Raw genomic sequence first — 26,396 nt, 5'->3', positions numbered from 1 at the left:
ATGTTTGTTTGTAGGTTTGTGGTTTACAAACAACTGGACATATCAATACATCAAACTGAACCAACAGAAGGAATTTGGAGGGAGAAAAATGAAAGAAAAGACAATAAAAATTCACTCTAAGATAATTGTTTCTTAACTCCAAATTCAAATAAAACCAGCCTCTCTTTTTCTTCAGTAACCTGCTATTTACATAAATATTCTTATTCTCTACTTCCCCAGCTTTCATGGAAAAAAAGGCGGGGGTGTGTTCTTCACCATTGGAAGTTATAAGGCATCACAGGTAGAAAAGAAACAGGAAGTTAAGAAAGGTCAGTTGCCACAGGGACTATATTCCAAGGATTGAGTATGGTAGGATCATCCTAGCACACTTCTAAAGCTAGCAAATTGTTAATTATGGATGGAAGGAAACACACTGAAAGAAAATAAGTACATTGTTAAAAAAACACTTTTAAAATTAAATACACACACACACACACACACACACACACACAAAGACACACAAACACACACACACAAAATGAGCTGTGCTGTTTTTCTGACCTACCAGGAGTGTGAACAAAATACGCCAAGTAAAGATCCAGTTCTTTAATTGTGACTCCAATGTGATGTGGCTGGACGCAAAGGCCTGGATTTGAGCACTGCGGCGACTTGTATAGCCGCTCCCCGTCAGTACTTTCAAGAGGGATCCCTTTGAACAAGATGACCATAACTAGGTCCAGCCTCCAAACCTTGTCAGCCTGCCTCAGGCAGTCAATCCTGCGGATTTTGCCCTTCTGATCTGGGTTGGAGAGGACGCAACACGGTGCTTTCTTGCCCGTGATGGTCAAGACGAAGTCCTCACGAAATTCTGGGCGGATGTCCTTGCGTAGCTTGGCCAGCAGCCGGGATGCCCATTTCTGCTTGATCTCAGGCTTTTCACCAAGTAATTCATCCTTCACAGCGCGCTCCTCATCCTTTGACATCCGCTTCTCATGCTTCTTAAAGTACTTTCGTTTCCGAGCTTGCAGGTTGAACCATGTGTACGAAAAGGCACGGACATGAGGAAGGAGAGCTTCAATGAAGGGGTGGAATTCATCCTGGGGAGAACAAGGTGAGGAGAAAGGTACAAAATAAGAAAAAAAGGGGGGGGAGGGGGAATTAGAAAACAAAAATGGGAAGAAGGGAAGAGTCTCAATGTAATAACACTGTAAAATTTACGTGATGCCAAAACAATCACAAGTTAAGACAAATTACGGCAAGCTTAAAATTAATCAAAATAACCCAGTAACAACGCACTAGAAGAAAGAGATGCCAAGCAGCAATGTTGGGGTGGGGGGAGGGACTGTTTCCGTAATGCCAGTATAAAATTAAAAAGGAAAAGGAAAAAAGGAAAAAACAGTGTAAGACAATGGAAGCAAAATTTGGCCAGCTTTAACAATAAAAGTAATAAACTTTGGCAGTGTTGGGATCAAAGAAAAATGGTTACGATCCCCCCCTTTCTGAACACAATGCTCTGGGATAATTTTGATATAATCAGGTAATTTTAAGGGGCTTTCTAAATTGTACATTTAAAAATAAAGATTTCCCTAAAGCTAAAAACATCCAGGGGAAAAAAAAGGTCAAAATTGAAATAATTACCATTGCTCTGGCTCATCCCGGCGAAGCTAAGCCCCCGATTCAGAAATTCTGGGCTCAGAATTGCAGAGTATTTGGGGGGGGGGATATTGGGGCTGTGAGGTGGAAGAGGGAGGAGGGAAGAACAAGGAGAAAAGTAAAAAATGTAAGAAGGAAGTGCACAGAAGAATGAAGGATGTTTCCTAAATTAGGCAATTGTTGGCTGAATTCTTCAGTGCAAATGTTAACCAAATTGTTCGAGGCTTATTTAATAAAAAGAGTGGGAGAGCAAAAAATGATTAAAAATTGAAGAAGGCAGGTTAGAAATGGAAACATCAGCAAAATACAGAAATAAATCAACAACACCATACATGCAAAATAGGTTTAAAATGCCAAGTGCCTCTAAAAGAAATAGAATAATACTGATACTACTAATAATGATAATAATGGTAATAATATAATGATACTGTAATAATATATGGAAGGATGAGGAAAAAAGAAAAAAAAAACAGCAGCTAATGAGGAGGGGGAGTTGAGAGGAGGGAAGAGAAGCCCGTTCAGCGTTGGCAAAAATGCAAAGATGCAACTTAGATGTGGCTCCCTCCGCCTGAGAATAGGGGTGACCGCAGGTCTAGGGGAAAAGGGACAGACTCCGCTCTGGAATCAGCTGTGATCGGCTGCTGGCAAAACCCAACTGCTGGGCTATGGGAGATTTTGTTGTTGTTGTTGTTGTTTTCCCCCTTTTTTCCTTTCCCCTTTTCCTCTTAAACTCTCTTGCTTGCTTGCTTTCTCCTTTCATGCTCAGTCCCCAACCATTTGCCTGTGCCAATGCCAGCAGAAAAAAAAGAAAGAGAGAGAGAGAGAGGGAGAGAGAGGGAAGAAGGATCCACCTATTTGGCAAGGAGACACATGGCAGAGCAGCCAATAGCTGCATCAAAGGGAAAGGGAGGCGGAGGGGGGGAGGTTGGCGGAGAAGGAATTAGGGAGGGGGTGGCACAGAGAGAGAGAGAGAGAGAGAGAGAGAGAGAGAGAGAGAGAGGTTGTGCAGTTAAGAGATTGAAAACAATTTGCCAAATCGACAAGTTCATATCTAATGAATAAGCCAAGTCCAGCCGCAATGAAAATTTTATTGGCCAGGAGATTTTGGCAAAGAGGTGACTGGCAAAATATTTTAAATAAATAAATATCCTAACATCCACCCACCTCTCCCCCCCACAAAGACAGTCCCACAAGGCCTCAGAAAAAGCAGCTGTTCAGTCTTTCTCTTTCTCCCCCCCCTTTTCTGTTGTCTCTCTCCTCCAAACTATTTGTACAAAAATAAAAGACGGGAGCAGGGGGGTGTATTTCTTTCCATTTTTAACAACCTCTCTTCAACATACACACGGTTAGGATTTATCCACCCTACCTTCTTCTCAATTCAGAAAGCATTAATTTAAAACCAATCACCATCGTATCTTTTACTTACTAGACAATATTTGCTAGCTCTAAGTTCCCCTCTACTACGTGCTATCTTCCATCATTTTCCTCCTGATACATGCCAGTCGTTTCCAACTGTAACAATACAATTTGCAGATTGGATCTCCATTCAACACCAGATTATTTACGCATAAACTACTATACAAATGGCAAATATAAAAAATTTATAATATAAATACATAAACTGTTTTGAAAGTTACTCAGTGCAAAGCGGATACATGAAGATCTTCCATCCTAATGCCCCCACTCTTTTTTTGTCTGATTATTGTTTCATATGTGATATGCTGAACCAAAAGGGAATCAGAAAACTCAGCTTTAGAAGGAAAGGTAGAACTATTAGGTTTTAAATAAAGATATAAAGAATTTAAAAAATACAAAAATTAAAACGGTATGGAAAAAATTGGAAACTGAAACAGAAGACCAAAATTAAATTAAATTAAAAAGCAAAATGGCAAAATGGATAGAGTAAAAAAAGAACAGGAATTAAAAGATGATCGTAAAAACAAAAAGCTAAAGTTAAGAGGGAAAGGAAAGGGTGCTGTCCTTCAGTGCTTTTACCGTACTTTTCTAATGTCTTCCCTTAAATATTCGGACATTGTAGAAGACGGAGAAGCCACACACAAAAATATATTCCCAGTTGCTTTATTAAAAATGAGCTACCCTTGCTTGCTGGCCTTCTCTAATGCAGGCCATCCATCCACATGGCACCTTACCACCCCAAACCTCCAAATGGCACAGACAACAGAGAGGTGTACATCAGTGAGTGCACATACAAACAAATCAGGCCAGTTGTCCCTCTCAAGAGCCAAAGACGGTACAGTATATTCCTCCATGTATCATCACACCCTCTGACCATCTCTAACCTTGACCGTGCTCACAAGGCTGCAGTCCTCAACAGGCTAAACATTCCAGCAAGGGGTTGTGCATGGAGATGGTGTAAACGACAGACCTACAATGAGCCTTTCCTATTACCCTCTGCCAGAACCAAGCCTTGCTGCCAAATTTCAGCAACTAAGCAAGCAGCTAAATCAGAGCTCTTAGATTTACACCCACAAATTGCAAGGCAGAGTCTTCTCCCACCTTCCCTCCTTAGCTTGAGGAGGGGGGAGGGGAGATGGCTGTTTTCCTTTATTTCTGCCCACCACCCCAAATAAATCTGGTACCAGTCAGCCTGAGCCACATGTAAAGTAGAAGACAGGCCCTAAGACCTCTTGGTGCTCATGAACATGTCTACTTGGGAAAAATACAGGCTGCCCCACTCCTCTGTGTGAACTTAGCGACAAACCCTCACAAGGGTACAGACAAAGGTGATCTGTCCACAGCAGTGTTAAGTAATACCTGAACCTGCCCCATTTCCCCATCCATCAGGCAGATTAAAGGTGGGTTTGTAGGCAGGTAGTTGAGGTGGAAGGAAGAGCTCCATCCAGGCACAAAAGCTTAGAGATTATTTTTCCACCTTGGTAAGGGGTGGGGGGAGTGTGTGAGCTGAAGCACGATAAAGCAGAATAAAAGAGATAAAGGACGAATGAATTCCTTCTCACTTCCCACCACCGCTCTCTGCTCCTCAAACATTTTCAAAGTCTGTCAATTGAAATTTTTAAACTTTATTTTAAACTCTCACTTTCTTGTCATCTGGAATGTACAGCTTCTCTGTTTTTGTTGGTGGTGGTGTTTTTTTTTAAAGGCATGGCATTCTTTCTTTAAAAAGCTGGATTTTCTTCTATGCAAAATCCAAATAAAAAACACTAAGATCTGGTATGGATCTAAAGTGCAATATTACTATGAATTATTGAGAAGCTTCCAGTTTAAAAAAAAAGTATTGCAGCACATTACAGTTTATTTTATTAACACTAAAAAATTTTTACAGATGCACACGAGGCACTGTGAAGTCTCGATGATGAAAATGATTAAGCAGAAGGAGTAAAAAAAACAAAACAGACAAAAGAAAGAAAAAAGTATCAACTTCTATCATTTCATTCAATTAACATTCCAAACCAGGACTTCATAAAATACTGGGAGAAATAATGGTATCAATAATACAAATAATGAAACAAATAATAATAATAATACTAATAATAACAGAAACACTATACGTACTAGCATGATAAGTGTATTATCCCAGCTTCTGTACTCATGTTTTTAGAAGAGCAGCAGGAGCAATAATACCCCATTATCATGTACTGTACCTTCAGTGTGGACCAAGCTACTGCAATGTACAATCCGCTCTGTACCCCCAAAATGCAAGAGTGTCAAAGAGCAAAACTCTTCCAACTGCACAGGACAATGATGACCCTCACAATATTGTCACCCTGGGCAACCGCTTGGATTGCTTATCTCCTCGGGCAGGCACTGACAAAATGAGCACATAGTATGACAATACCCAATCACAACAGAAATCCAAGGCCTGTTCTTTTTGCGTTCCTGACATATAAACACAGCTTAGTCTATAATATAATTTAAATCACACTATTAGGGAATTATCACTGATGAGATGCAAAAGAATTCTTTAGTGGGCAGAACTGCCATCTTTACATAGGAAAGTTATTAAACATTTTCTTAAAAACGAGAACACATGTAAAAATAAGAGCAGCCGTGTTAGTTCCCAATAGTACATAGAGCTTAGTAAGAATACTGATGGAGATAGATATCATTTATTAAGATCTGTAATATATAGGGATTCCAAAAGAAACAATGGAGAGTTCGTCGAGTATCAGCACCCACTGCTGGTGACTGCTATGGGAGATACTGAAAAATACTGACTGTAATTTAAAGGCTTTTAGGACAGAGAACATACACTTCAAGGTGTCCATGGCAGCCAAATTCAAATTGTACTTAAAAGAAGTTCAGAACTTTAGAAACTCAGGCTCTCTTTCTAGGGCAGAGTTTATAATGGACTCAAACCGCAGTGGATAGATAATTCACCCCACACTGTTGTTGCGGAATCACTATTCATTTCAATAAAGCCTGTTGGTTTTTAAATGCAGGAACTGATGCACCTTAGGATGGGTTGTCCTGCTGGGAACAATATGCATTTATTAACACATTACTTTTAGAGTAATGAAGTGTTAAGAGTACTCTGCAAAATGATGTAACAACTACTAATAGCACCAATTTTTCATACAGTATAAAGAACACCTTCAAAATGTTGTTTTAAAAAGTTTTAAAAGTTTTTTACTTGGGGCGGGGCTGAATGAAGAAAATGGCTTTGGTTGTTCTCCATATTACACGTTGCACAAATGAAATGGAAAGGATAGGTTTTTAAAAGACTCCCTCCTGCCCACCGTGCCAATAAATTAACAATTATAAAAAGAGAAGAAAGGAAGGAAAGGGAGGGAGGTAGAAAAGAAATGGAAGCCTTTGAAGATTTAGAGTAGACCAAGGAGAGACAAATCCAAAATCTATAGAACAAGCCAAAGGCTGAATGCCAGTTCAGTAAGAAGTTATTTTTTAAAAAAAAATATGCAAGGAAGGAGGATTGGAAGAGGAGAAAATCCCAATGTTCTCCAGCATTAGGGGCAGACAAAAGGAATGGAAGGGAAAGGAGGAGCCCTTACTGGTTCATGTGCAGTAGCATGGAGGCAGGACTTCTGGCAAAACAGCTAACTCAGTTCTAGAAGCTTCTCAAGTGCTCCACACAGACACAGAGAAAACCCATATACATGAGGTTTATATATGAAAAGCATAAAGAATATCATAAATTCTATACAGTAGTCACATATGATTCTCCTTGTTTCACATCCTCTCTTTCTCTTATAATTTAAGTCATAATTCTTTGTTCTTACAATTTAGGTCACCATTTTTTTTCTATCATCAGTTCTATTTGCATTAACTGAGAGTGGCGCTAACCTAGAAAAATTCTTGAAATGGTTTTCTGAGTTATATTTTTATAATTCCAAAGGCTGAGAGAAGGAGTCTCCCAAAGCCCATAATGAGCTCCAAAACGCAATCTTATATGTGCTTAATTAGTTAGTAATAAACAAGTCCTACCAAGACCGAACTTGCTCGCAGGTTTTTGTAGGACTGCAGTCAAAACTTTTTAGGCTACCTGTCTATTATTGACTTATTGATTTGTGTTAATTTGTTTTGGGAGTCTCTTTCTTCACCCCCCCCCCACTTTCACCCTTTTCCCAGCAAACAAGAGCAAGGTGTAAAAGCTTTCTTCGGGTTGTCATAGAAACCATCAGTAGCACCTTGGCAAACTATTTTCTTAGTGAATGAATAGCACATAAATTTCCACTCTCTGCAGGACTAGTGAGTTCTACAACATATTAGCCTGTGGCTTGTTCCTCCCCCTCTTTCCCCTTCCTAGTATGCTGAAACAAGAACAGTTTAGATAACAATGAGTCAGTGGGATTTTATGTCCACCTTGGCTTGGCTCCAGAGACTCTAATACAAGATACAAAAACTGAAGGGTATGAATCTTGCTTTTCCATTACTGTACTATAAAAAGTTATGAAATGCAGGATTTTGCAACACATACCACAAATTAAGAACAGAAAGTAGAATTGTACATTCAATCACAATAGAGATTTCAAGGAAACAAGTTAACTAGAAGCAAACAGCAGCCTTGCCCATGGATTTGGGCAGTTACTAGAATTCTCATCATTGTTGCCGCAAAGAGGCTCGGATTATAGACTCCTCCTTATATTTAATGTTCGCATTGCACTCATTTCCAATATAGCTTCTTATAATCAGAATGTCAGTCCAAACTAGTCCAGGGCAAGCACATACAGTACTGTATCACCTCTACTTAAGTCATTCCAAAATTAGAGAGATGTCTTTTTCTCAACTGTAGATGATATTTGTTCAGTCATCTCAAACAACACAATAAAGCCCATAGACAAATATCATTCAACATAATAGTTATATCAGTTTGAGCCTCCTCTTAATTCTTCTGAGCTAACACACAGCGTCTGCCTGAAAAGTTTTCCTCTCTTTGACCTGGTTTAGCACAAACAAGAGAAAACTGTGCGGCAGACTCAACGTCCTAACGAACTTGAGTTAATTAATGCTAGGAAAGAAAGAAGCTCCCTCTCAGCCTCTTGAATCATGGTTCACTAGCCTTTTCAATTTTCTATTTTCCCCCCAAAAAAGGTGGGGGGAGGTTGTATTCAAATATTTTTCCCCTGTCTGAGCAAGGAAAATAAACAATGCACAGAAGCAGGGGGACAGTAGTGCTCAACAAATCTCCACAGAAACAAGATTTCAAACACTAAGTACAGGTTATTTTAATATTTTGTCATCTGTTCCGTGAGCAGGAAAAGCAGGGGAAATGTATCAATCTTTTTTAACAAAAGTTATAAAACTACTCCATAATTTAAAATTAAAAAAATAAATAAATACCAGGAGTTAAAAGAAAAATTAGTATAAGTGAAAAAATGTAATTATGGTTTCTTTCCCATTTCTGTAATTCTAAGTAAAAGAGACAAGGTTAGAATTCTAACTCACAAATAATAAATCCTGCCGTGTCTTTTGTGCGTAACCAGAAGTTAATTCAACACCTGGTTTTAGACTGCAATGTTGAGACCCTCTTTGATGATGAACTTATTGAACAAAACTGCTTAGAGTTTCAGAAGAATTGGTGCCGTTTACCTAGGAGATCCGGACTCTTTTCAATAAGAGGACATCTTATAAAGACCTACTTATGGTATATTGAGTACCTAATCTTGAGAATTGTTAATCCAACAAATGAGTACTTTAAACAGATACCAACATTAGAAACAATCATATCATGATAGTGCTCAAAGGACACTCTCCAGATTTAGTGGCAGGCATACTGCAAAGGGTTTGTGATGATGTAAAACACCCAGACTTTTATGTAGGATATGTTCAAACCCCACCAAACTAGGCCAAAATAAAACACCAAATTAAATTAGGACATGAGCCAGGTTACGGTACATAGGAAACATGCTGGCTGTGCAGAAAACAGCCACAACAGTAGTAGAGAATGTGCATTCCTGCCATTAATTTTCCGTCATGAAGTTTCCTATTTAAATGGTAAGCCGTTCCCCAGTTTACTCTCTTTTAATTGGTTACTTTCAAAAGCATTTCATTTAGAATTACTTTCTAATGTAAGAGCATGTCTTCCTACAATGCCTAAAATAGGCCATTGTGTACATATGTAAAATTACAGAGTTGTTTTGTTTCTGTGATACAGACTGGCTTGAATACAGTTGCTTTTTTCAGAAACCACAACAAATAAAATGGAACTAAAGGACAAAGCTCGTTGTTGAACTTTGTATATCTGCACACTTTTCTGAGCCCCAAAGGCATCTCTTAGAAACTGCCCCTCATGCCAATATTATAGGAGCTCTTTCAGCAAAAAGGCCGAAGCATTTAGGTCAACTGCCCCTGAAGTCAGGTGTGCCATCAATGGAACAAAGAGAAAGACGAATTTAAGTCTGTTTCAGCCTGCTAACTGGCTGAAACAGACAAAAGAATATGTATTTGTCTTGGATAGACTGGGGGATGCTAGTCCCCAGGAAAGGGGGACAGGTCTGAATAAACACTAAAAGTTCCAATAATGCTTTATGGATAGAAAGAGATTAGAGAAGAATTTCCATCTCCTAAAAATGTGACAGGAATATTTGTCTGCCATGTCATCTGTTATATCACAGAACGTTAAGATGTGTCTCAGAAAAGCCCATAAAAATACGAATGGCTACAGAAATCAGGAAAACAATGTATATTATCATTTATGCATACATATGTGTTACAGTTATGTATCTGTGATACAAACTCTGACTGTGATCAAAAAGTTATTCCTCTAGAACAAGAGAAGCATTTTCTCTTATTGTTATGGTAGCACAAATCCTAACTGAACATTTATTGATTCATTATTTTATTAACTATACATATTAAAATTGCACAGCTAAAAGTTTGATATTTTAATGTCAAATGTCATTTATTAACGGACAGATTGATCTGGATTTTAAACCCAATTATTCTGACAAATTCCATGCATTTATCATATATTCACATATACAAAGCAAAAGCAAAATTACAGTGAACAGAGTACCACCACACAACCTTCATTTTTCTTCACCCCTCTTCATGTTCTAATATTTCCACGAAGAGCACACAATCCACCTAAATTAACCACTTTACCAAATAAGCTCCCGCCCGGCAGTCTCTGTACGTCCTCCAAATAAGAGACAGCTTCTGGCTCTATCCGTTCGTAACTTGAAAGCAAACAGGTCTTTAATTAGTTTTGGGGAAATGAGAAAAAAGATCTATCATAGTTGGACCTTTTGGGCTGCTGGCCCATGATCTAAGCCAGGGAGCAACCTCACCCCATTTTAGTGGGTGAGGCCACTCCGCACCTGCTCAGACACCAAACTCCTAATGTTCAACTGAAGCCACTTCCCAAACCCATGAGTTTCACTGAGGGTCTATGGCTTGTCACTACATGACTGAACTTCTACTTCATCCACACTCTGATCCACTCTTCTCTTCAGGCAAAGTCATCACTTTCATTTGTAACTAACTGCCAGTGGTTGTTGTGACTGAAACTGGAGAAATTGTGGTTTGCCAGCCATGGTTTTTGGGAGAAAGTCATCTTGAAAATGTGGTTTGTGATGTTGGCTTGTTTCAATAAAACATATTAAAATTAACCACAGCTTACAATTTGGACCGAAGACTGCTAAACCATGGGAAGCATAAGAGCCCAAATCTTGTGTACAGGAAAATAAACCATGGTTTATCATTCAACTAAATGCAGTTATTGGCCGCTGACTACACAAAATAACACAATTTTGATTAATCAAACCCAATCCTAAGATTAAGAAAGCATGGGTACTGAGTACTCTTTGACAGACAAAACAATCTTTAAAAAGAGTTGCAAAAGCACTTCAGACATAGGATAGAGGGAAGGTTTGTTGCTCATCATCAGTCCAGTCCTATTAGCACCTGTGACAGTAATTTTATCAAATGCACATATATTAATTACAGTAGCTTTCGATTTTGTAATACCTCTGGAAGGTAGCTCAGTTTTTCTCCAGCTTATTTCAGCTTCAGAAATAAGTAAAGCCAATTTGACCAGAGAATGCACAAAATAAACATGTTTCTATGAAATTATAGTTCTATGACGCCATTTCCAAATCTTTAAAACATTATCTCTGTATATAGACTTTATGTAAAGCTGGTATGTGACAGAAATCCTACATCTATCTTTTATATTGCAATTATTTTAAAAAGGGGGTGTAAGGGAGGGATACAATGTTCCCATTGTTACAACATTCTCCAAAATGCTTATCCTCTAGGTATTAAAAATACTGGAGTAACATAAAACTACAAAAGGCATCTTCGTAAGTGAAACCCTACCACCGAAGACAGAAAGAAAATACAAAAACTGGAATAAAATATGAAATGGTGGAAAATAAATATCATGACAGCAACATTGCTGTGTACATAGGAAAGAAAAGTAAAGCACTGAAATAGTTTAGAGCAGCATGTATAATGGACACTTCTATTTCACCTGTTAGTCTATATAAAAACAGAGGAACTTGTTCATATTAAATTAATGTAAGAGTCTTGGTGTTACTACAATGGTACAACATGGTTACTCCTCTGGAATGTCTTCATCTTTTTGCAACTGAAATTTACAAGCAGCCCTACCAACATGTTTTCCTGAAATGCTTATGTATTACAGTATTATTGCTTCATCAGTGTAAACCCAGACGTCCAACTACTTTACATAGGATTATTGTTTGATAATCCAAAATTTACTCACCAGAACCCAAAATTTACTCACATTTTTCTTAAGCAAAAAATATTGCTCCTGCTACACAACTCAATTTTTCACACAACTCAGGAACAAAAGTTCTACCACCATCACAAACAGAATGAATTACATAATTTTGTGAAAAGTTCTTCCAGGTTTTTTTCCCAGCAGCTGAAAACTGTGATTTATAAAACAGATTTAAAATAAATGTAAATTAGGTTTAAAATACACTGTAAATAAAATAAAAGGCGCATTTTCAAAAATATAACTTTAAGACATTCAGCCATCACTCAAAGGCAAATTTAACAAAGTACACCCAACAACTTCATTTAAAGAAACCTCCTCCTTCGTCTCTATTTTCCCTCTTTTTACTCCTCTAAAATGTACAACACAACAGAGAAGCTGATAGCCAGGGCATTATTTATCTACGCACTATTGAAAATATAGCAATTCAGAACCACAAACAGCAAGACTGATTTAAATAACAGGGCGATCTCTGGTTATACTGATCACGGAGTGGAGATGGCAGATCAGAATGTTGGACAAGGCAAAATGTTGGCAGCTCAGTCAGGTTTGCAGGCTAAATAAAGTCTTTGTTGCAGTTACAAACTCCCTCCAAAAGGCATTTAAAAGGCACCGCACGGAGCAAGGAATACAGCTCAGGCTCTGACCAGACGCCCTGGTGAACTTCAGAGTATTTTTGTTTAATATTCTAGTCGCATTATACCTTTTTAACAACAATCCTGCAACGTTTCTTAAATTTTCAGACAGTCATTTCAATCTATTTTCTTCTGATCACAGAAATGTTAATGCCATCTTAAAACTCTGAAGTCCAAAGGAACCGTGAAACTGCAGAGATCTGTTAGTTATGTGGAATTTTCGTGTCACTTGCAAATAAAATAGCTTTTTAAAACTGTTCTTCCTCAATTCCTAGAAATGTATAAAATAACGTAGAGCCAATAAATTATTCTGTATTAATGTCTGTAGAAAATCTATGCTGACTTAAAGGCCTAGTTCTCACTAAGGTCAAAACATGTGTTTGGTAGAACCACTTTAAGATATCGGGAAGAGGCTTTTCCTTTTAAAAAAATCCTAGACAAGTCTAGGCTATATGAATGGGTTGTTTTTGCACTGAAACACCTGAGCCACAAGCTGCTTTCTAAAGTGAGACAAGTACAGGTTAATGACCTTGGAGAAACTAGGATAAACACTACAACTCTAAATATAGGTCCTTGAACACATTACTTGATCTGAACATGTTATATTGGTACTTCTGACGAAATTGACAGGAAATGCTTCCAAGCAAATGGGGTTACAGCTAGGGTGTAAAAGGTGTTCAGAAAGTCAAAAGGGGCTTCAGACATAGATGAGAATTGCCTAGGTAGAGGGCATCCTCTCCAAAACTGAGGGGTGATGCACCTGCCAAGCTAATCCATAAATTCTAGTGTCAACTCAAGCACAAAATGTTCAGTGGAAATATATCATGTTTTGAGCCAAGAGGGGTCACTGTGCAAATCAACCCTTAGATGAGCAATTGCTGTGAAAATAATTCCATACTGGGTGTTCACCTTGCAATTCCCATGCTTTGTTTGATCCCTTTTGACATGGCATCTATATGAAATCATCAAATTGTTATTCTGCTTTCTTGTGTATCCTTTTTCTAAAGTACAGAAAATTCAACTTGTCTCTTTTCTCTCCCCCCCCCCAAAAAATAATGCTAAGATTACTATGTTGAAAAAACAGCTTAGCAGAACAGATCACCTCTGCATTATGCCTCATTTTTTTGTTCTTTCAATGACGTAACTGGATGGACGATCCTATTGCCAAATATCTACATTTCTCCATATCTATAATCCTTCTAGTGAACCTACCTTTATCAGTGATTTAGGAAAAATCTTTTAACTTACATGAAAACGTATTTTCCCCCTTTAAAATTACTTAAATACTTAAAATACTTTAAAAAATACTTTAAAAAACAAACGAACAGAGAAAGCACTACACTTTAAAGCAAAAGGTTATGGTTAGGACTAAATCTGGTAAAGAAATTTCACCATCGGATTAACCATTCACACACACACCCAATACAGTACATGGGCATATTGTTGAAGTCTTTCTGTACCTTAACTTTCACTGCAAGTAAACAGAAGAAGTGAACTCTACTCTTTGACTCCCTTGAGAGAGAAAACCTCTGGTATGAATAATCCCATTAAATAGTAAACCATAGTTAACAAAGTGCAGTTTGTCCTTGTTCAGAGTGAGGTGGCTGGATCTAAATTTCTAAATTTCTTTGCCTTTGGAGATATGGCTTCAACCATCCTTTTTTGCTTTAAAAGTTTTTTTCCTCTGATTTTTGAAACGTGGACACAAAACACAGAATTCTGTTTGCGTCTACCATGCATGCAACAGCCTGGCGTGTGCAGTTATTCTTCCCCCACTGTTTGAGCAGTGGTGTGTTCACTATGCCTTGCTGCTTCATCAGCAGGATTCTGCTGTCTTTATGGAACAACTTAAAGTAAGAGAATGTATATATTATATACTGTAATCTGTATACTACAAATGTATACTAGACCTATGGTAAATATAACTATTTCTATAAATACAATAAACTATATTTCTAAGGAAACTACTGTGAATATAACTATATGGCAGTCACAGAAGAAAGGGAGTTGCTGTTTATGGCTGCCTCTAAAAGAGACAGATAGTATACTATTCTTGCTCAAAGCAGTGGGATCCTAAGACCCACATTCCAGGATCAGAAATGTTCCACCAAAAGAGGGGGCTTAGAAAACCATACAGTGCTACCTCGATTTATGATTTACTTAATCCATATTGGAATGGCGTTCGTACGTCGAAAAGTTCATAAGTCGAGGCAAATTTTTCCATAGGAATGCATTGAAAACCATTTAATTCATATCTGTTGTTTTTCGTTCGTATGTCTAGACGCTGTTCGTAGGTAGAGGCATTAGAGTGGTCCTTTCAGACCAGATAGGCGGGGTATAAATCAAATAAATAAATAAATAAATAAATAAATAAATAAATAGTTCCCATAGGAACTAATGCAAAGCCAGTTAATCTGTACTCTACCACTAGGGGGGTTAACTTTTTTTATTTTTTCTTCTTCTTTTGACCTAAGATGAACTTAGGTGAAAAAAAGGGCAGGAAATGGTTTTTTTTCTTTTTTCTTTTTGGTTCGTAAGTCGAGGCTCTGTTCGCAGGTCGAAGCAACTTTTTGCGAACAGAGCCGTTTGTAACTCGAATCATTCGCAAGTAGGGAACGTTCGTAAGTTGAGGAACCACTCTATTTTTACACTAAAAATGCTGCCACACATTGTACACTGTACAAAAAGAAAAAGAGACCCAAGCTTTCAAAAGATGGCAAATTAAAAGGTAGAACTGCAGCACCTGAGAATAACAACTGTTAATAAAATGACTGTCAAAACGACAAAAAAGTATTTGCCAGTAGTTGCAAACCCAATAATCAACCATAACTATACAGTGGCTAGAGTCACTATGTAATATTTACGCAATCGTACTTGAAAGTATAGTTGTAATGTAAATTATTTTTTAAAAATGATTTTCCCCTTCAGTGCCATTTTAGCACCATTTTCCACCTTTAGCTTATCTTTTAAAAAGTTAATCACAAAACTGCATTTAAATTTAAAATCATTCCAGTGCAATATTGTGAGAAAGGCAGCCTATAAAACAAACAAACAAACAAACAAAATAAATAAATAAATAAATAATGTAAAAATAAGTAAATAGATACAAAATGTTATGCTGGAATGAACTATTCCTTCCTCACCAGCATAGATGCAACATGTTATGCCAACGTAAAAAGTGTTTTGTTCAGAAAATTGATGAAAACAGAATTATCCAAATCTGACTTCAACAACTGATCCACCCAGATGCTGTTAATTTTAATTTTTTAAAAAATAGTTTTTTTCTTTTCTCTTTTTGTATGAATTTTAGATCTATACTTGTGAACCCCCATATTGCTCAATGTATTTTATTTTGTGGGGTTTTAGGTTTTAACCTGCAAACTACCCAGAATAGTGCTTGCACTAATGGAGCGTATATAAACCGATCAAATAAACGTATATGACCCCAAAGTGGAACATCTACTATAATTATTTGTGTTGCTTACAGCAAAAGTCCAAAAACAGGTTCATGCAAGGAGCGGCCAGTGTAGAAGGACTCGTTAGAGGAAGGTTCTGCACCATAAGAATATCCACTATAGAACAGCAAATAATTACGGTTCTACTGCTTGTAAATTTATCTAAGTGGCGCAGCTGTACCCATACTAGTGATTCTACTCCACAATTTATGATGCAATGTTTGGGCCTCAAAAAACTCCCAAACTGGCGTTTCACAAGGAGATATCCCTTTCCTCCTACTTCAGTGCTCCTCTTCTGTAATCATTTAAAAGCATGCATATCTTTTAATATCAGCTTTAACCCTTTAAGATTCAAAAACAGGATGCAGATTTAAATGGACACAAAGCCCTGCTATAGGGAAACAGTGGTATTAGAGTGGTAATTTGGGGGTGAAGGTTAGAGAGAAGGTAAAAACAAGCCAAATAAATAAAGGATGAAAGAAAACTCAAAACGCTATCAAGATGGGCAGGGCACTGCGGCAGTGGAGGTACAGTAGAAAGATACAGTACAGCAGGGGTCCCCAACCTTGGGCCTCCAGATGTTTTTGGACTTCAACTCCCAGAAATCCTGGCCAGCAGAGGTGGTAGTGAAGGTTTCTGGGAGTTGTAGTCCAAGAACATGTGGAGGCCTGAGGTTGGGGACCACTGCAGTACAGCCTTGCTGCTGTTTCCTTTAAAAAATTAGCTACATAAGTGTCCATAAACTTCAGTGACACAGCAGGAAGAATGGCTACCTGCTAAGGAAGAGTGAATGCAGTGAAAGAGCACCTCAAGCTTGGATGCTCCACAGTGTTTGATTTAGACAGATGCAAGCTCTTGACCAAAACATTAAAAATGACGATTTACTATTCCATACACAATTTCAGTAGTGAGCACTATTTTAACACAAAACAAAGATTTTCTTTTTCACAAGTACCTTCTCAGAACTACTGCCTCTTGCTCTCACCTCCTTCATTTTCTTTCTCTCTTTTCCATTACGGCCAGATTGCTGGCCCTGTCTCCATTTTGTTCTCTTTCAGCTTAATAGTTTTCTGCACACTTCTATGTAATGCTTACCAGAATTGTTTTATTTCAGCTGCTAGCAACAGAAACATCAGGAGCAACCATGGGTGCTGTGCCAAACCCCAAGGAATCACAACAAATTTTATAGGGAGAGCTGCAGCAGAGCAACCAAATGGGTCACATCTAAAGGTCCCATACGAACCAAAAAGGCTGCATCATTTTAATAATGGGATTCAGAAAACATTTCAGATAAATGCAAACGCCATCTTTCCACGAAATGATCAGTATTGCTCTGTTGTTTGTGACCTCACAATGACCACAGAAATACTAGGTGTGCAAAAGAACAATTTGTCATGCCCTTCTTCAACCATCACAGCCATTCATGTGTATTAGTAACTGCACATATTGATTTTAGAGGTGCTACAGCTTTCCCAAAAGTATGCATTTTGGCAAAGAAATGAAAATATTTTAACACATTTGGTTAGTTAATATTATTAACCAAAGTAGTACAGTCCTGTTGTTACTGAAATGTTTTATATTGGCAAGAGTTATCACAAAGCATAGAAAGTAAGATTATATTCCTTTTCTGTATTTCATCAAGCATCCAACAGTAAAATGCTCCAGGGAAGGCAGCCCCATATCAGTAAGCCCGTACAGCCAAAACTGAAGATTATATATCCAGGTACATAACTGTACAGAGGGATTTTGTTGGAACATCAAAAAAATGTCTTCCTTTTGCTAAAAAGAAAGGATGTTTCCATCCCTTGTCATTGTAGATGTAAAAAAAATTAATATACTGTGTGGTCAGACTTTTCTGTAAGATACATATGTATAAACATCCTAAAAATTCATACCCACAAAAATTTATTCTGCCCACTGTGACAAAACCAGCGAAGCCAACAAGTTCAGGACGGGCACCTCCCCTTCTGCCACTCCAGCTGACAATACACCAAGGACTTGCTACTGGCATCAAGTGGCGGCACTACACAATGAGAAACAGAGTGGGGGAGCGAGCCTCTCCACAGGGCCTCAGAGGAGTGGGTCCAGCACAGAGGAGGTAATCAGTGGCATATCATCAGTATATGGAGAGGGGGCTCAAGAGCTTGATTCAGGGGTAGAGAAACCACCTATAGCATGTGGGGAACATGTGGCAAAGGTTCTAGAAAACCCATGTGGAACATTCATCAAGCACATGGCAATCCTGCATGAGGAGGGTGGAGCCCAAGGTTTAAAAAGGAAAAAGTCCAGAAGCCAATGAGGAAAAGGAAAATATGTGCGTCTTTGGAGATCTCTTCCGAGAACATTCACCAAAGGCAGGGGTGGGTCTGCTTGATGGAAGGTTGACCCTGGAGGAAAGCCAGCTTACCCCAACCCAAAAGAGTTAGTAGCAGTGAGGGAGACAAGCTGCCCGAGCCTTCCAACAGCAGCCCCTAAGGACCAAAAAGACTGGAAATCCCATCCCCTACAGGAAGAAATGTGGGATAGGTGAGTGGGCACGAATGATTCGTCCCTTGAGGAAGGCTTTTGGGAGTGCCAGCAACAGTAATAGGGAGACCTGAAATAGAGGACCTGAAGGAGGCTTTCTCTTTTGGGTAAAAACAGGTGCAGTGAAGAGAGGCTACTTACCTGTAACCACAGTTCTTTGAGTGGTCCTCTGTGAATCCACACAAATGGGTTAGACTGCACCTGCGCAGGACTCCTTAGAATCTTCTAGACTAGAGCTTAAAAACTTGTGATTAGTAGGACGCTTGCCCATGGTGTGCATGCTCCACCCACCCGTAATACCTCAGTTCCGAAATGTCCGCCACTGTCAAGGCTCTAAGAGCAACAAAACTCAAGAACCAAAATGACGGACAGCAGGGAGGATGGGCGGGACGTGTGGATTCACAGAGGACCACTCAAAGAACTATGGTTACAGGTAAGTAACCTCTCTTTCTTCTTCGTGGCCTCTGTGAATGCACACAAATGGGTGACTCGCAAGATCACTTACCGGAAGGAGGGTCGTCACGCCAACAATGAAGTCAGCACTGCCCTTCCAAAACTTGCTTCCTTTTTGGCCCTGACATCCAGACAGTAGTGCATCACAAAAGTCAATGGTGTAGACCATGTGGCCACTCAACAAATGTCACTCAATGCCACGTGACCAGGCAGTCGAAGTACCCATAGCTCTCGTGGAGTGCGCCTTCAACGCCTCTGCCTGTACCTTGCCAGCCAGTTCATAGGCCAAGGTGATAGTAGAAACGATCCACCTGGAAACCGTCTGTGGAGAGGCCGGAGCGCCTTTTCATGGGCCATGGAAGCAGACAAATAGTTTAGGAGAAATGCGGAAATCCTTAGCTCTGGAAATGTAAAAAGCCAAGGCATGACGAACATCTAAGGAATGGAGCATGCGCTCAACATCTGAAAAAGGATTAGGAAACAACAACTCAAAATCACTTTAGGGAGAAAAGACACATCAGGATATAAGACAACCTTATTTGGGTGAAACTGTATATAAAAGGCATCAGCCTGAAGGGCAGTCAACTCGCTTGCTCTCCATGCAGAAATAATAGCCACAAGAAACAAAGTTTTAATCGAGATAAGTTTAAGATAAGCAGAAGCCATGGACTCGAATGGTGGGTGAGCAAGAGCCTACAAAACGACCTGGAAAGACCATTGAGGGAGTGGGGGCCGGAAAGGCAGGTAAATGTTACGCAAGCCCCTCAGGAACCTCTTTAAAGTTGGGTGTGAAAATAAGCAGGAAGCTTCTGAACCTACAGGCTGATAAGAAACAATAGCAGAAACATACACTTTCAACGTTGAGTGGGCCAGACCTCGATCAAACAGATAATGGATGAAAGTGAGAAGCGTATCCAATGAAACTGGAACAGCCAGAAGACCTCTGGAAGCAGTAAACCTGGTGAAAACAGACCATTTATAAGAGTATAGCAATTTTGTAGAAGGTTTTCTAGCTCTGTCCAATACTTCTTTTACACTGGGGGAATCCTTCACACCATCAGGTGAAGTGACTCCAGGTTGGGATGACAGATCTTGCCCCCCCCCGTCCTGAGTTAGGAGGAACAGTTGGAGAGGTAGTCACAGAAACTCAGAGGAGATGGTTCTGAGGAAGGTGAACCATGGCTGACGAGGCCACCATGGGGCTATCAAGATGGAATTGGCTCACAACTGACGGATCCTGATGATTGTTCGTTGAATGAGTGGAATGGGAGGGAAAAGATAAAGGAGAACATTGTCCCAGATCACCATGAAGGCATCGCCCAAAGAGTCCGTGCCTCTCCCTCTTGAGAGCAATACCTGGTGTACTTCGAATTGGCCTGGGTGGCAAATATGTCGATGGCTGGCATTCCCCACCAATCGCAGATATGGGAGAACACTGAGTCGTTGAGAACCCACATGTGAGTCTGAGTGGTAAGACGGCTCAGACAATCGGCCACATTGTTGTCCTCTGTAGATATGTGAATGGCGACTGGAAAAATATGGTGATCGTAGCACCATTCCCAAAGGTGGATTTAGCCATGCGGAGAATCAACTGCGAGTATGATGTAAAGTCCTCAGATGGAGATGCAGGATGGAGATCAGCAACATCTGAATCAGGAGTTGGCAGATTTGAAGGAGATTCCCTGGAAGCCTCTGAAGTGGATCCTGTTCAGAGATCGACGATACTGAAGAACCCCTCGCAACAGGAAGAGGTGGAGAAGGCGAGTGACAATGACTTCTTGATATATGGGCTGGAGCTTGAGGAATCGGTGCCGAAGTGTCTGTTTCAGGTGGATGAGAAATTTTTGAAGAAGCACCTTGACGAGAAGACTGGACGTGTGATGCTCTCAGTTGCGATACCGAGGACAACGGTACCAAAGGATCATGAGAACACTTCAACGGATGGACCACTTGCTGAGAAACGTCTTGCTGAGATAAATTACATTTAGAAGCCGGTTTCGACAGCAGAGGATTGAGCTGATAATAAGCTCGATGTCAACACTGAGGAGGAGAGGGCGATGGGGAGGAAGAAGAGGCACAGACATAACGCACTCTTTTGGACCTTACATAATCGCTGGCATCATAATAGGGATTGAGGCCGAGGTCATCCTCATGGTATCGACATTGATCACCCCTTTGATCGAGCTCTACACACAAAGACTCCTCATAATCCAAGAATGCCTGATGTCAAGACAGACGAGGAAGAACTATAACTTCCTGATGTTAGGGCTGTTGGGCTGGAGAGATGTGCCGACGTTTAGCCAGCTGTTTATGTGGAGGAGACTGCTGTGGCGACACGTCCGAGTTTGACAGTTGAATTACTGTTGCCCGCCCGATTGACATAAGGCTCGAATGGGCTGAGGCCGGGCTGGAGATCACATCAGCCTCAGAATGACCATGAGTGGGAGATAGGCTTGGTATCAATACCGAAGCCTGAGCCTGTGGTGGAGGTACAGAATCACCCGCTTCAGAAAGAGAGTCTGGTAACTCTCTGGACGATACCTTGAGTATTGGTGACAGAAGAGAAACTCGAACTGGAGGGATCGATCTCTCAAAGATGAGTTGATTTAGAAGATTTAGGCTATTTTTTTTTTCGCTTAACCACCTCTTTCTTTTTCTTAGGATACTTTATCACAAGCTCGACATCGATGCCAAAGACTTTTTCGGTTTAGGTGCTTCCGAAGAAGCCCACGGAGAAGGCGTGGCAAGAGCAGATGAAGCAGCAGGCTCAGAACAAGAAATAGGAGGAGCAGGAGTCAAGGTAGGCTCCATGTCTGCCAGGCTCGAGGATGTTAAAGACTTCTCCCACAAGTATGAATGAAGCCGCTGTAAGCGGAGCTTAAGGGCAGGCTTGGTCAACTTCTTACACTCCGGAAAGTAGTGGGTCTGGTGCCTCTCCCCTAAACAAAATAAGCAGCGGTCATGGCCGTCCGTGGAGGGGATCTTATTAGCACATGACATACAGCGCTTAAAGGAACCTGATGAGGCCATACAAATTGGCGGGAAGGGGCGGAGGGGGGGAAAAGAACTCACAGGCAAGCATCAACAATTACCAGTCCAAGTCAAAAGCTGAAATAGATTAGAAGCCAAAATCCCGATAAAGTCCATAAACCAAATCAGAAACGGTAAACAATCCAAAGGTCAGTAATCCAGAAATCACAAAAAGGTACAGTAATCAATCCAAATCCGACAATTGTAATCGTAAACAAAGCCAGTGCAAAGATCAAAGTACTCCAGAAAAACAAACGGTAGTCAGGAAGCCAGACCAGATTAAAAAACCCCATAAAATACGTAACAATTCAAAACCGCTCTAGAGATCGTGAAAGTGTCCGATCTCAGCGGTGGCGAGAAGGAACTGAGGTATTACAGGCGGGCAGAGCATGCGCACCATGTGGGAACGTCCTATTAATCACATGTTTTTAATTCTAGAAGATTCCAAGGAGTCCTGCACAGGCGCAGCTTAACTCATTTGTGCACATTCACAGAGGCCACAAAGAATACAGTATTTATACTTATGTATACTGCTCATCTGGTGGCTTGCCCCTACTTTGGGTGGTTTACAAGCAGTAGAGTATAAACATAAAAACTCATCCCACCCCACCCCAAATGATCTAAAAACAACCACACAAAAAAACCAAACACACCATGATGTGGACAACGGACCCAATAAAGAATTGAAGTGTAACATAGGAACAACCACTAGGTTTTCTCTTTAGACTAAAAAGTGGCAACCTAAAACAAAGAACGAAAGTAGAAAGAGCTCTAGTAGCACTGCAGCAGGAGATAGTGATGGCACGCCTGGGGCACTGGGAAGGAGGCTTTGGGCCTAAAGGCCACAGCCCAAGTTTAGTCTTGGTGACTCTCCAATAGAATGGTTTCTTGTGCCTTTGACAAAGAGCTGATGTACACAGCAGGTTACTAAACAATGTCCAGGCATCCATACAGCTCCATAAAACAAAGTTTTAAGATGCTGCAGACAAACATCATGGCTCATGGCCATGATTTGTTAACTAACATTAAACCAGATTGGTTGTAACACAACATTCTCCCTTAATGCAAGCCAGGATCTGATACAGGCACTGTAATACATACGTTGAGACTCAGTTAGAAAGACAGGCAAAATCTCAAGCACGTGTGGAAAACAGGTTTTATGCACTTTTAAAAATGTTTCAGCCCATTTATTTTGTGGCCTTGTTTTACTCTGTTGTTAGTTAGTAACCTTTGGAAACATGCTGCAAGACATCTCCCTATACAATGTTATATTATGTTGCTGAAGTCCAAAAAAATAAATTAGTTGGAATGAATGCACTGAGTGGTGTAGTTTTTTTAAATATATTTCTCCTCTCTTTCTGTTTGTGGGGAGAGGCGAACTTGATATATGAATGGCCATGGTACTGTAAGCCATGATGTATAAAGCTGAGCATATACATCTGAACATAGCCATTATCATCAGCTATTAATTCCTGCAGGACAAACTGAAGTTAACAGGGATAGTTATAGGAACGCAAATGTAGCAAACCCATAAACTAGATTAATTCCTTATTTCTGATAGCCCTTCAAAAACTAAAACACAGGAGGACAGGAAAACAAGGACATAGCAATACGGTGGTAGAGTTTCCTTCTGTTTCTGTCCATCAAAACCACTGAGGACCAAACTATACGTACCACATGAATAGGATCTCCCACTTTTTAAAAACATCAAAGAAACCAATTTGGATTGTAGCCATGGCACTGGGGAGGGAGTTCAGCCTTTTTTCTTCCATTGTGTTCTGGGTTTTTAGCTGTCTCCTTACAGGAAAGCATGTACAGGCACTACAGTGAAGCGTGAATGCTTTTCCTCACAAGCAAAATCCACAAGCAATTTTAATGGAGAAACTGACACAAAGGAGAAGATTTTAACTTCACAATCCAAAAATATGACCCTGCTGGGGCTTCTTTAAACACACACAAAAAGAAGTGAGAGATCATGTTCAGTGATCTGCTGGTACAGTCTATTTCATCTTGAGCTCCACTGCTCAGGATTGATTTCAATACTGGATGCTGACATCCAAACCTGGTATTGTTTTCATTGCACTACAATGCTGCCATTCTTCCCTGAAACAATCTGTCAGATACACTGGATTGCTTTTTTTTTTAACTTATTCTGCTTCTAAACTTTTAAAAATGATTATCTACAGAAGGGAAAGCCCAAGGAGCAAGTCTTGTCTTCTCAGTCATTTCACTTAACTCTTGTCCCTAACAGTATGCCAAAAAAAATATCTTGCAGTAAATGATGTACGTACTCCTGAGATTTAAAGAGAAACTCCATAGATAACAGGTGATTTTAAGGCAAAAATATTTAGATAGGCTATTCTGAAAGCAAAGCAGAGGACCAAAAGAAACCTAGGAGTATCGGGGAGATGTTGAAAGAAGGTATGCTTTCTAATAAGTGAAGATTAGTTAGGATCATAGAAACTGTTATACATGTAGAGGAATGCTCAGTTATCAAAGCATACTGGAAGGTTTTTGCAGGGGTCAGGCAACAAGGGGAGAAGAAACAAGATTGGTTTCTTCTCAAATATTTACACCAGGAACATCTCTCCTGTGATGATCATTTTCTAATGCGGAAACTGCCTGAATCTGGGCAACTTTATTCTTCCCACCTGCCTGCCCATTTAATGGAGGTAAATCCTCTCTTTCTGTCATTAAAGACTTCAGAAGATTGCAAGGCTCCTCTGAATGCAAGGGATAACACCCCCCCCCAAAGTTCTGATTTCTCCCAGTTCATTTGAAGCCAAAGAACATTCTGAACTCTAGGACAGGCAGGGAGGAAAGTATCCTGCTGTTTTCCCTTCTTCCTAGCATTTCTTTTTAAAACCTATGTTTCACCTACCAAAATAAATTAAATAATTCAAGTTACTATGCCTCATGCAAAAGATATCCATAAACTTGCCTGTAGCAAGGCTTCTTGAATGCATTCAAGCCCTGCCTTTTGTGGCAGCAACAACAAAATTAATTATTCTTATTTAATTTAATCCTTATATCCTTTTGCTTTAGGGCACTGTTCAGTTTCTGGAACCAAGACCTACAGGTTTCTGCCTGAAAAGCCTTACCCATTTCCTCTTCCCGATTCTCCCTTCAAATGCCGCCAGATATCTAAGTATTCATGGGAAAATGAATTCCATAAATTAAAATTTTAAAACAAGTTATTGCAAGAAGAAAGATTTCACAGGAAAAAGAAAATTTTGCTCTCCTTTATCATGTCTCAGGTCTCTGCACTTGCAGTAGATTGCCCTGTTAATTGTTAAGACTGAAAAATCAAATTAAACAAATGTCAAGTGAAAGATTCACTTAAGGTCCAAATGACACAATTATAGACCGGCAGACAAACAAGCCTATCATTTATTCATTTGTAAACCACTAGCAGCAATAGAGTGTTACACCAATACTGCAGTAACTACTATTCCATTATACACACACACTAACTTTTTGTGAACAAAATAAAATTGGAACAAGGTTTTCACATCAAATCATCCTTTCTACCAGCCCCGATATATACACCCAGAGAATCTGCTGCTGCCAGGTTAGGAAAACAGTGAAAATGGTACATGGGAACATTTGGGGGTGCTGAAATGGACTGATAGGTGGAAACTGGCCCTTACCTGAAAAGAACAGGTAAGGGCCAAACATGACTTAGGATCCAAGCTGTCGTGCAAATGATTAAAATTAAGGCATGAGACTATGGTGCAAAAGTTGTAACATTTTTTTAAAAAAGCAGAAACAATTGATTTCTTCTCTGTTCCCTTCCACTTAATTCTCTCCTTTCTTCCCTCCTTGCCTACCATTTAAAAATTTTCATGTTTGCACTGCAACTGTCTTTTTTCCATTCTTTCTTTTGCACTATAGTGTAAACATTGTAACATTAAAATAATTAAAGAGCATAATGCAGGAATATTTTATATTCCAAGAAAATTAAACAGGAACAGCAGTAAAGCATGGAAGGATGGAGACTGACCAGCAGAAGGACACCCATAAGGAAATGTCATTGAATGATAGAAAGGTAAAGGTAAAGGTTCCCCTTGACAATTTTTGTCCAGTCGTGTTCGACTCTAGGGGGTGGTGTTCATCCCCATTTCCAAGCCATAGAGCCAGTGTTTGTCCGAAGACAATCTTCCGTGGTCACATGGCCAGTGCGACTTAGACACGGAACGCTGTTACCTTCCCACCGAGGTGGTACCTATTTATCTACTTGCATTTGCATGCTTTCGAACTGCTAGGTTGGCAGGAGCTGGGACAAGCGATGAGAGCTCACTCCATCGCGTGGATTCGATCTTACGACTGCTTGGTCTTCTGATCCTGCAGCACAGGCTTCTGCGGTTTAGCCCGCAGCGCCACCACGTCCCCATTGAATGATAGAAGGCCACAAAGTACCTGGATCAGTAGATGTCAATGGGATATGGGAGCAGGCTGTCACATGAGATTGCACACTTGAGC

The 26,396-nt window shown here is 39.8% G+C and overlaps 1 protein-coding gene and 1 long non-coding RNA gene across 20 annotated transcripts in view; one reads left to right on the top strand and one right to left on the bottom strand.

Moving 5' to 3' along the window:
- The window catches only part of LOC144587136 (uncharacterized), a 63,192-nt gene extending 61,187 nt beyond the window's left edge, over positions 1-2,005 (top strand). Inside the window, exon 2 of the long non-coding RNA XR_013542328.1 lies at positions 220-2,005. This is a non-coding gene — a long non-coding RNA (uncharacterized LOC144587136). The remainder of the gene's footprint in view (positions 1-219) is intronic.
- NFIX (nuclear factor I X) overlaps positions 1-26,396 on the bottom strand; it is a 291,019-nt gene that overhangs the window by 165,730 nt on the left and 98,893 nt on the right. For 15 of the 19 annotated variants that reach the window (XM_020791600.3, XM_020791602.3, XM_020791601.3 and 12 more), the window contains one exon: positions 545-1,076. In XM_020791600.3, the coding sequence (XP_020647259.1) occupies positions 545-1,076 (532 nt within the window). Of the gene's footprint in view, positions 1-544; positions 1,077-1,617; positions 16,453-26,396 lie in introns of those variants that run through there. The other 4 variants (XM_020791603.3, XM_078386632.1, XM_078386631.1 and 1 more) reach the window with 1 other exon arrangement.

The sequence above is a fragment of the Pogona vitticeps genome, chromosome 2 (genome assembly GCF_051106095.1).
Source record: "Pogona vitticeps strain Pit_001003342236 chromosome 2, PviZW2.1, whole genome shotgun sequence".
In the NCBI taxonomy this organism is placed as follows: domain Eukaryota; kingdom Metazoa; phylum Chordata; class Lepidosauria; order Squamata; family Agamidae; genus Pogona; species Pogona vitticeps.
Note: the sequence above shows the minus strand (reverse complement) of the source record. Positions and strands in the feature narration are given on the sequence as shown.